This window comes from Camarhynchus parvulus, chromosome 1, assembly GCF_901933205.1.
Source record: "Camarhynchus parvulus chromosome 1, STF_HiC, whole genome shotgun sequence".
Classification (NCBI taxonomy): Eukaryota; Metazoa; Chordata; class Aves; order Passeriformes; family Thraupidae; genus Camarhynchus; species Camarhynchus parvulus.
Window position 1 is genome coordinate 64,674,940 of NC_044571.1, and position 12,010 is coordinate 64,686,949.

The following is a 12,010-nucleotide window of genomic DNA, read 5'->3' on the forward strand; positions in this document are numbered from 1 at the left end:
TATCAGTTTTCCATTGCAAGTCAAGTTTTCTGATCTATACGGTTTAGATAAGTGGCAGAGGAAGAGATGACTCAGTCATCATCTGTAAATGATTCCATGGGTGATAAGAAAAAAAAAAAGCCATATTAAATCTCTGAGCTACCTGGAAACAGAGCACAGGGTTTTGAAAACAAATTAATCCTGATTAAATATAAAGCGTGCCCTTCCCAGTATTTCGTGACTGCTAGGAAAAATTTAAGTATACAGACTCTTCAAGAGATTAAAGAGATTTCTCAAGTCTTAATTTGTTTGTAAGAGATTCCTCCACAGTTGAGACTGAATTACCAGGCTTATTCCTGTTGTAACTGGGCAGTATTTTTCACCTCTGTTTTGCAGATCCAGTTACACAATTACATGTGGTTTCCTAAGACTTGAAACATGTGATACTATGATAAAGAATGTCCATTCAATATCTCACTTGTATCAGCGTTACTTTGGCTTTAATGCAGTAACAAATCATCCTGTGTGCATCAATTTATATGCTCCTACTTTAAAATTTCATATAAGCAACATGAATTTAATGATTTATGAACACTGAAAGACTGAATGATTCAACAATATTGAATCATTTACCTGAAGAAAAGCCTGTGTTCTATCCTTTTTATGGCAACTACTGGAAAATACAGTTTGTGCAGATGCAATCTCTCAAAGGAGTGGAATAAAATAGTAATACAAAACCAGAACAAGATTTTTTTTAAACAAAGGCTGAGAAAGGAGAAGTAGAATAAAATTTGTGAATGAGATTAAGTAAATTTAGCTCTAATCTTACTCAGGGTCACCTCTGTAGGGAAACATACTGGCATCGCTCTCTTGGTATAATTATTCTGCTACAGTTATTCTGTTATAAATAACTATGTTTCCAATGCAACCTATCACTATTAATTCAATTGAAACCAAGGATGGAAGGACTACAAGAATCAATTCACAATATCCAGTTGTCTCTGGACACTGAATTACTGATTTTTTTTTCCCTAGGAAAACCATGGAAATAAAAGATGTACATAAATTCAGTAATAATAGGGCAAAATTACTGATTCTATGATCAGCTTATGCTTAAAGCAGTCTATTTTGAAAAGAGAAAGGAAGTCTGGAGCAATTCATTATCTTTGTTGACTTGCTGAAAACGTTCAGGAGGCACCAGCTGTTAGTCTGTTCTCACACGGAGTGCCCCAAGCATCAGCGGGGGTTTGGTGCCCTCTTACGTTGGGTGCAGGCAATCTGAGTGACTGCAAACACACTTCTGGCTGATGGATAGCTTGAGAAGGCTTCTCGGGATACAAATTGTTAGGAAAGTAAGTGCTAACTGAGATAAGTGACTACTGAATGCTTCTGAAAGGTTAATAACCTCTGTAAGGCAGAGAACTTACCCACAGAGGCAATGAACTCCCAGCAACGAACAGACCCACGAACATACTTTTGTACCCTCCCATTCAGCTTTTATTGAGGTGCTCAGTCTCACTCAACTGGTCTTGCACAGCACAAACCTGACTCAGGCTTTTTCTGTTTTGGCCAAATAATGTAAATAAATTTCTGACTGTGAGAACACACACACAAAAAAAGGCTGTTGAGCATCACAAACCAATCATGAATAATGGGGCACTGTCACAGGTTCCCCAACCAAGTTGTGGATGCTCCATCTCTGGAAGTGCTCAAGGTGTGGCTGGATATCTGAGCCACCTGATCTAGTGCAAAGTTCCCTGCCCATGGCAGAGGGGTTGGAACCAGACGACCTTGAAGGTCTTTTCCAGCCCAAACCATTCTATGATTCTGTGCAGAGAGAGGACTATGTGATCTGGTCTTTACCTCCTGGAAACACATCCAGTTAACAACCTGGGTAGTTACTCAAAAAAATAAAAAAGCCTGCAAAATTTGAGACATTAAAATAGAGGATATTTTTATTTCCATTAGTTGAATACTCCTGAATACTCCAGTGATTACTGTTCACATCTAAAAGCTGGTACTGATTATCTGAAATTAGATTTCTGGACAGTTTTAGCAATCACCTTAGGTTCCTCTCTGATCTAGTTAACACTGCAGTATGTTACTTTTTTTCTTGTCCAAGTATTTATAATCCATAGAAAGTCCTTCTAGGTCTTCTAAAAACAAGACAGACTGCTAAGTAAATCTTTTCTGAAAATAAAACCTGATTTGGTATAAGAAGTGTTTTGTTCGTTTCTTTTTAATTTCCCAATTAGCATCATAAGGGTATACAGTTTAAATGCTTTTTTTTAAAACTTGGCACTTATGTAACTCATCAATCCATTTTACTAATTACTCAGAGGGAAACATATGAGAGATATTTATGCCTCTGTGTTGATACACAAATTAGAATGCAAAAGGGATTGGCCACAGAAATAGTGATGTATAAAGATAACATAGAATTTTAGATTACATTTAAATGTTGCTATCAGAAATTATTAAATACGTTATTTAAGTGCTGAGTGCCCTGTATTTAGAGGAGTAATCCATTACAATGCAATGTATTTATATTAGTACCGAAATAAAACACCCAAGAGTTTAATAATGAGAATCTCAATTTATTTTATCAATTTCTCCTGCTATGCATTTCTTCAGAAATTGGTTTCAAGGCGATACATAAGAAAACAATTAGAGAATTAGCAAGTTAGTGCACAAAATCATTTTCTCAGTCTAGTCATAAACACAGAGATAAAACAGAGTCTAAGCATCTCATAATTATTAATAATAAGCATCCCTTGACCCTTGTTATCACAGATTCCCAAATGCCTAGTGGCAAGGCACATTTTGGCACCTTGGCCTACTTCAGTAAAGCCACACAAAAGTGGATGAGTGCTCCCCATTTCTCGGAGTCAAAAGCTCATGAAAAAGAGCTGAGAGCAGATCCATGCAGCAAGCCGAAACTTGCACAAATAAGTTATTTGTCAACATCCAAAAGTGCACTTCTTTGCTTTGCTGAACACAAAAACATGTTCCCAGAGAGCTTGGAGTTCTATTTTCAAATGGATGTGACAAAGGAAAAATAAATAAGGAGAGGATGTAGTGAAGAAATATGGGTATGCCTGGACCTCCTACACACCAAGATATGCTCAAAACATGATTTTATAGTAAAATTTTATAAAATTAACCCACCTTGTGTGTAGACAAGAAATAGCTAAATTGCACACAGAGCAGAGATCCCTGAGCTAGTCAAAAACTAGTTAGAAAAGCCACACAACACACTGTGTGGACATATTCACATTGGTCTAGAGGAAGTACTGCTACTTTTTCAGCAAATAAACATTGCTTACTAGCTCCCATTCAAGACCACGTGAGTGATGGACCATATTTCCTAGTGTATAACCTTGCAGTTCTGCTGCTAAGGCTTGAGTGAGGGCAGCCCCAGGTAGGATCTGGTCTTATTGTTATGGATGTAGCCAACAACAAAGCTTTCACATTTAGTGCATTAATCTCAAATAGTGCTGAAATCAGGCAGTCAGGCTCCATAGCTGAGTTACTTTTCTGAGAAAATATGAATCTGACTTTCTGAACAGCTTTTCTATCTGCTGACTCACATGTTTGCGATCATAGGTTGAAACCTACCAAATCAAGTAGCATTTGCTTTTGACAATATTCACTGAAGTAGGTATTTCCCATCAGTACAATTCTGTTTCTCATATTCCCTTTCTAAGAAAGTAGAAAAAAATGACCTCTCTTAGCTGGTAATTAGCATTAAAATAATCCACACAGTAGAATAAGTGTGTGGAAACAGCAAAAATCCTCTCAATATTTTTCCAAGAGCTAGAAAATACAGAATGTGGATCCACAGTTTTACCATGGTAATCAGTTATACACAGTCTCATTTCTGCCATGTCATCTTCTCCATCCCATTTTTCCCATACCTGGTTCCCTCTATGATATAAAGTGAACTTAAAATCTTGTAGCAACATGCAAAGAAAGGAGAACCACTTTGTTCTGGGAATGGAGAGGCAGGATTTTTTAGGACAGAGCTTAGAGACATCTGCTATAATATAGTGTAAGAAACTTAACTCTACACATTAATGAAGCTGATGAAGTCTGAGTTCTGGAAATAAATTAAAACAGATGCTTTGCTGTTAACTGACAGAGCTTCAATTAAATCAGAAGAAAATCATATGTCCCTACTGCTGATTAAGACTTTCATAGCAAATTGCAATTTGTTTTTCTTGAGGAACTTACACGACTTGAACCTCAATATGTTCTACTATGAAATCTTAAGGAACTGAAAACTCATGCTGATATAAATCAAATAAGGTTAAGAACTAATTTAGTTAAGAATCAGTACTTGGCTGCTGTGCAGATACTTTTAATTTAGTTTGAAGTGTCTAATAGCAATTTAGCTCAAGCTTATTACAGACTTTATGGCTTTAGCTAGAGCTGAAAACAGATTTCAATACTTATGTCATTAACCACCTAAGGCAGATGCCAGTACTGACACCAATATCCAGCAGCATCTAATTTAACATTGTGACACATCCTTATATTCTCTGTTGGACAGCATCAGCACAACCATTCAGAAAGCAAAGTGAAGAAACATTGAAATGAAGTGCTCTTCTCTCAGGAAATAATTTATAGAACTTCCTTCAGACATTTCTGACCATTTAATAACATACACAGGCTAAGGAGAGCCTCAAGTTGACTCCATACATTTAAGATGAACAGTTGTGTTTGTAAAGTTTTATATAATAAAATTAAAATGCTTATCATTTTATAATTGGAACAAAAGTAAAAGCCATCATATCATTACTTAAACAAGTAACAGCTCAACACCAAGTATTTCTCCAGAACTCCAGAACAGCTAAGACTGTCTTAGTTCTACAGTTCTGGGAGTACTTGTGCAGTTCTGTGCTTGTCTAAGGAAACACAATCCATAAAGAAACTCAAGGAAATGTGGTCATAGGTCTTAAATGTCACACAGCTAATGCCACAGCAGTTGTGGGAAACCATCAGCTTAAGGGTACATATTTTTGTACTTGCTGGGCTCCAATCTCTGCAACATAGACTGCTCCACTCCTCATGTCTACATCCACCAGGTGTGGTTTGGTTTCATCAGCCAGCTGGACACTGTGGACTATGGCACAGTCCCCAATGGAGCCAACTGGAGGTGCTGCCAAGATTGCCAACCGGTTGATATTCAGCTGAGCTACAATCAGGTATTTGTAATCGGCAGTAAACCTGTGAAAGATAAACGTATTTTTGAACTATGAACTCCATATGGCATCTCATTTTAACACAAACAAAACCTCTTTAACAATCACAGTTTTGAAGGCTATGATCAAAACAAAATGCAATGTAACATTGGGAATTAAGTTGAAAGCCTTGCTCTTCATATGGCTGCTTACTGAGACATATTATGCTGCAGAAAACTTGTTCAAGAAAATCTTTCTTCCTGTAAAAGCTGTAACAGAGTAAGATTAATAAAATGACTTTAAAGTGAAGCTCCCAGTCCAGCACTCAAATCTACAGGGCTTGCTATAAAGCCAGAATTTCCCTGTCAAGATGCAACTATGCAGATCTTTGCATATATTAGGACACCCAGCACCTTATTTCACTGGTTAACTCCTTGTCAGCAGGCATTAAATATCAACATTTTCATTCACCAGTAAGAGTACACCCTATTTACGTAATTGTGTACTTCTAGAACTGTTCAACAATACCTGACAGAATAGGGTCCATCTTCTGAAAAACAGCCGTTCCAAGATCCAAGCCATTCTCCTGTGACTTTATCAAAAACTTGGATTCTCTTGTTGCCCCTGTCTGCAACCCATACCTATCAAAAAGAAAAATCATGGCTGTCAACAAGGAGAACAAATTAAACGCATTTGTTTCTTACGAGAGCAAAGTTCCCTGTAGTAAAAATGGAAGACTGTACCCTGGAAGAATGTATACCTTCCCATTCAAAACTAAATCAATAGATCAGACTGCCAGATATAAACCAAAACTGACCTACAGTTAACATACAGAAATTATTTTATACTACTTTAACAGAGAAATCAGTACCTTCTCTTCTATTTTTGTGACTATATGATATATTTGGTAGGATTTTTATCAGCACAATGAGGACATATTTCCACCTATTAAATTCAGAAGATCTGTCTAAGGGTCTGTCACCTGCATTTTTTCCAATGGTAGTCGCATTTCATGATCATGATCTGCAAACACTTCTGACGTGCCTAATGTTACTACAAATATTTAGCCATTTAAACACTTAAAGCATGTTTAGCTGGTTTTGTCTCTGTCCCACCCTGTGTTAACTGAGTTCACAAACATTGCAAGCTAGCAATACCACTAGACAGTTCCAATGAAGGCATTTTTTGTACAACAATCATTGAAGTTTTAGCTGTTGACAAGTCATCAGCCTAGTAAGTAAACTTCATGAATTTTCTGGGGTATCACCAAAAAGGGAGCAATAATCATAACCTTAGATCTTTCATCACTGTTTTTAAATGAAGCACTATTAAAGCATTCTCTTAGATTTCTTATGAATTAACAATTCTCAACCTAAACTGATGATCCACACTACCTTGGCAGTAAAATCATAGCTTATCCCAGTCACTGTCTTTGAATGAATAAACTCACAGTTATCCTGCAGCATAAAGTGACCATGCTCCTCCTGTTTTTTCTCCCATTCTGCCAGTTTTGGCAGAGAATTGATTATTATATATACTTCTCATTCTGATTCAGATAGCTTCAGCAGAATTAGCTTCAACCAGTGGTGTTTTAGTGAAGCAATCTTATTTTCCCTGAAACAGATTAGGAAGTGACTGCATAACTCCTCTCAAGGACCAGAAGACCAAAAGCCAGACTACAATTAACGCCTGGCAGAAGCAGACTCTTGGAATGCCTTGAGCTGCATGTAAAAGACAGTCATGTCCACAACCTAACTAGAGCCTCACTATCACCTAAAGCTCATTTGGAATTTCAAAATATTAAATTAAAGGCCCCTGAAGCGTAGCAATTGAGGGTAATGGACCACCACTTTGTCATCTAGCAGGATCGTCTTCAATAAACAAACACACTTGAGTATTTCTATGTTTCTTGTGTGAACAAGTTTTAGGATCAACTACACAGCCAGCCAGCAGGAGAGAGAAAGAAACCACAAAAAACCAAAAGAAGCAGAGCTGAAGTTTCTAGCTCTTATCATTCATCCCACACATTCACAGCCCAGTTTTCTGGGTTTTACATCAAAGCACAGATATTTATGGTTGGACTCGATCCTTTGGTATGCACTTTCCCATGGGAGAAGAGCTGTTAAAGAAGGTCAGGATGGCCCAAGCAGGCTGCTGCTTCTACTTGAAGAAACAAAAAGTGCTTTTATTTATTACAGAACACACTTCTCCTGTAGTCTCACAATGGCAATCTGTTATAAACTGCAGGAGGAACACTCTGTTGTTGCATGGACATTGACAGTATAAGTGATCAGGATCCTGGTGTTAAGATTGGAGTCAGCTGCTTCCACAGAACCTGCACTATGAAACTTCAGCTTGGAAACTGTAACCCCATAAAGTGACACAGTTCAAACAAAAAAATATGTTTTGTTTTGTGCAAATACATATAAACAAGTCTGTTGGAAGATGAAATAAAAAAATTTCCTCAATTCTTTACCCGTCCAAAAGCATCCACTGTTACACTGTGAGGAATCTTGAACTGACCAATGCCACTCCCATTTGTTCCAGTCAGCCATAACTCCTTGTAGTCTGAACAGTGAGCACCGTGAAAAATAAAAGTAAAAAAATCACAGTGAGAAAACAGCAAATAAACAAGTTTTTAAGTCAATCTCTTGCAGAGTTACTTTGGGTAGTTTGTAAACAGTAAGATTTCTAAACTGTTTAAACACAGTACTCCCAATACACACATCTCAGAGAAAACGACTACTACAGTGATGACTGGATTGTTATTAGTGGTTTCATGATTATGGTTACAAAAATGCAGCCAGTAATACACGAGAACCATAATCCAAGGTTCTGTTAAACACTGAATTAAAAAAAAAAAATAATACAAAAAGGTAAAAAAAGAAGTTGGCCAACTATGCTATTCATTTATTTCCTAAATTGATTTTTAAAACTTGTTACCTGGTAGTTTTTCCTTTCAACAATTTACCATTTTGCAAACTAATAGGAAAGTATCTGCTTTTTGATAGGAAAATGGAGAAACAGCAGCTCCTCCACTTATTCCACCTGTGGACATGTGCAGAGTCTTTAGTCACTGCCCTAACTGAGGAGTATGAGGGAGCTAATTTGAATCACAGAACAGTTTAAGTATAAAAGTCCTCCAGACACTGCCTGGTCCAACCTGCTCCTCAAAGCAGGACTAGCCTTGATAAAAAATCCAACTCTTAATTTAGATCAAGTTGCCCATAACTTATCAGCTTTTGGGCATCTACAGGAATGGAGAGCGCAAACCATCTTTGGGCTACCCTGTCATTCACTGTCTGACCACCCTTCCTCTGAATGTTTTCTAACAAAAATCAAACTGAAATTCACCCCTCTTCAATATTTTGCTCTGTGTTCCACATTCTTCACTTCTCAAAAAAATATGTGTCTCTGTCTTCTCTATAGCCTCCTTTTACTGACTTAAGACAGCAATAAGAATCCCCCTTAGCTTGCTTTCTTGGAGACTGAATGTTCTGGGGTAACCAGGACGGTGAACAAAGTCACTCTCTCAGCCTCTTCTCATGAATGACTAGGAGATTTCTCCCAAAGTAGCAAGCATTCTGATTCAATAAGGTCTTCAAGCTAGAGTTAAATGACAATTCTGCCTAGTACTCGCTTAAAAACATTCCCAAGCCATGTTATTTAAAATCCAGTTTTCAGTGGTCAACTATTGCAAGAGTTCCTTTTTCCATACCATCTGATAGTTTGAGCAATCTGTTGTTCATTCCTCCGTCTCCATCAACAACATAGATTTCTCCAGTTTCCTCCACAAAGATATCTGCTGGTTGATCAAACTGCAGGGGAATCAAACTTGAACCAGCATTACCAGGTGTGCCCAAGACCTGCAAAAGTTTACCCAAAGGGCTATACTGTTTCACTGTGTGTCCGTATTTCCCTGAATCAAGGAAAAAAGAAAGTGCAAAAACATCTTAACAAAACAAAATGTAAGTATTAAAATTGACTGCAAAGATTGAAAATCTGAAACTCAAAAGTAAGTGATATTAATACATCTAACAGACAAAATTCTATAATGATATTATGAGAGTGGGTTAGTAAATCCACAGGCTGTGACACTATTCATCCACTGTATTAGGATCACTAAACCTAGGTCTAGCCAGGCTAAACTTATGTCTATCAGGATTTTTTCCCTGATACTTCTGGGTGGTAGGGAGGAGTGCTGACCAAGCTCAGCAGCTGTAAGCAGACACACAGCACAACTCATGAAACTTCAGACTATTTTGTGCAGAGCATGAGAAGTTTGTTCATGGCAAGCAAAGTAGAAATCTCTTATCTCAGAACTGCTTGAGAGACTTAAGTAAGTTTTCTAAAACAATATTACATTTTCTTCCTCACAGAATATTTCTCATATCAACACGATGCATACCTGTTCCAACATCTGTGAGCCATACTGAACTTCCCGTTGCAGTATTCCATACAAAGATACCATGAGGCATTTCAACTGTATCATTCCAGGAGTGAAGAAAATAGCCTTCTTCTGAGAATACAAGTACCTTTGGCACATTGTCTCCCCGCTGAAAAGGTAAAAAAAGTTCTAAAGAAAACATATAAAGTAATCTTATAGTTTAAAATTCCTCTTTGTTAAGTTTTTGCAATGTTTCATGAATTGAAAGAATCTCCTGACATCACTGTCTGCTGGAACTCTTTATCCAGCTAGAAAAGGAAAAAGAGATATGAGTCCAAATTTAGTATGAAAAATCTTCCAATCAGTCTAGACTGGCACCTTACATCACATAGAGCAGCCAAGCGCCGGCAGCTATCCTGGTCTTCAGCTGGAATTGTGATTTTGTGTTCCTGCTGAAAAGCGTGCCCAATATAATGGGCATGAAAAACTGCAACTCCAACAAACTGGTCTTAACCATGGCCTAGAGATACTCACACATGGACCTGGGTAGAGGAAATAATTTACCTCCAATCACTCTAACTGGTTGAAAGAGCTGTGTGTTTTGATTTCATGGGACAAGGCCTCAAAGAATGGAAGATTCAGTTGCCCCAGAATCACACTTTATCTTACAGCTGAGGGAACAAGCTGCTGTAACTCAGTTAAGTTGGATCATGCATTCATACCACAGAAATGTAATGCTTTAAAAAAAACCCACAAACAAATGTTGTGCCAGAACTGCTTTCAAAAATAGACGCAGCAGAGACATCTCTGTTTATATTTTCTGTGAGTTTGATAGAATCATTATTCATACATATATAAATATGTAAATATATGTAAATAAACATACACATATATATCCAAATCTTAACCAGACGCTTTAAAGGCAAAAAACCACAAAAGCAACACAGAGAGAAATATGGTATTTCCACTCACTTGTCCTACATAGACCAAACCATGAAGAGAGTCAACAGCAACACAAAAGGTTTGGCCAGTGAAGTATTCTGGAGCTTTAGGCCAGCCTATGTCCAGCTTGTACATCTGTTGCTCTCCCTTCCAATGAGAGAAGTTCTTTGCTTTTAAAACCTGAGAATACAAAATAAATATATAGTAGTTAAATTCCATTGAGGCTGAGATCAAAGGAAACAGCAGCTGAAAGTAAAAGCATCATAAATTCACTTACACAATTTAAATTAACGAGACAGATAAACAGAAGCAGGGTTGCAGACTGGGATTTGGACTGCAAGTGGAAAAGCTTCAACAATCTGAAAACTAGCTAATCAAGTCCTTTGGACTGGGGAACTCTGGAATTAGAAGGCAAAACACACACCCTGAAATTTCTTACACCAGAGCTGCTGTTAATATCTGTGAATCACTCTCCAAAATGAGAAAGATAATACAGAAGGTTCCAAACGCACCAGATTCAGCAGCCACTTCAGGATGTGAAAATAAGAAAAAGAAAAAAAATACAGGTCAAGAATGAAAACGACATCTTGGAAAAGGAGAAGTGTAAAATGCCAGGAACAGTCAGATTCGGGTCAATGTATATATTTTAAACAATAACTGAAAAAAAAATTATCTACTTTCTTGTTCTATTTTCCAGCAGAAGAGGGGAAGCTAAGCATTGAAACAGAGCTAAGAATTAACGCGGGCGACCCTGAAGGCCCAGCGCCATCTGACACTTGTGCCCCTCGCCCTGCCGGGACCCGGAGACAGACACACGGATGACACAGAGCTGCGGACAGACAGGCCGGGCTATCACGAAGGAAACCCGCAAGCAGTCAAGCAAGGAGAACACCTGCCAGCATCCAGCGGGAAGTTAGTCACCCATAGACTCCCTTCTCCCCCCTGGGGCGCAGCACACCTCCAGGAACCCCTGGAAGGGGCCGCCCCGCGCAGGCCCTGCCTCGGCGGGGCTGCGAAGCCGCCCAGTGCCGCAGCCTCCGCCCGGAACGCACAAGCCACAGGCGGCGCGGGAGGCACCGAGAGCGGACGGGTCCCGAGGCGCCGCCCGCAGCGCCCGCCCCGCCGGTACCCCCGCCCCGGGCGCGCTCCTCGCAGCCGCCCCGCCGAGCCCTCCCCGCTGCCCACCTAACCGGAGGCCCTGGCACGAAGCCGCGGGCGGCCGCCGCGCACCTGGGAGCCGCCGAGCAGGGCCAGCAGCACTAGCAGCGTCCCGGCCATGGCAGCCCCGGCCCCGCCGCCGCTCCCGCCTCCCGGGGGCCGGGCCGGTTGCCATGGCAGCCACGTGGCCACCGCCCCTCCCACATGGCCCCGGTGGCCGCTGCTCCCCGCGCCGTGCCGGGACCGGGACCGCGGGCTGTGGCGCGGCGGCGGCGCGGGGCGGGCGCGGCGGTGCCCCCGGGGAAGCGCTCAGCGCTCCGGAGCGGCGCCGGGAGCTGGGCGAGAGGAGAGTCCGTCCCGA

General features: G+C 39.9%; 1 protein-coding gene across 1 annotated transcript; it reads right to left on the reverse strand.

Annotated features, from left to right (window-relative positions):
• Positions 1-2,597: 2,597 nt before the first annotated feature.
• Positions 2,598-11,827, reverse strand: NHLRC3 (NHL repeat containing 3). The gene is made up of 7 exons (XM_030961720.1): positions 11,722-11,827; positions 10,522-10,671; positions 9,571-9,718; positions 8,881-9,081; positions 7,639-7,730; positions 5,691-5,803; positions 2,598-5,208 (listed from the first exon to the last, which is right to left on the reverse strand). The coding sequence occupies exons 1-7, from the start codon at positions 11,767-11,769 to the stop codon at positions 4,980-4,982; spliced, it is 981 nt and encodes a 326-aa protein (XP_030817580.1). The 5' UTR covers positions 11,770-11,827; the 3' UTR covers positions 2,598-4,979.
• Between the last annotated feature and the right edge of the window lie 183 nt (positions 11,828-12,010).

Excerpts from the sequence above, each read along its gene's own strand:
- NHLRC3 (XM_030961720.1), bottom strand. The coding sequence starts at position 11,769 with ATGGCCGGGACGCTGCTAGTGCTGCTGGCCCTGCTCGGCGGCTCCCAG. Across the intron at positions 10,672-11,721 it reads CCCTGCTCGGCGGCTCCCAG|GTTTTAAAAGCAAAGAACTT; the intron begins GTGCGCGGCGGC and ends TTGTATTCTCAG. Across the intron at positions 5,209-5,690 it reads GATGGACCCTATTCTGTCAG|GTTTACTGCCGATTACAAAT; the intron begins GTATTGTTGAAC and ends TATCTTTCACAG.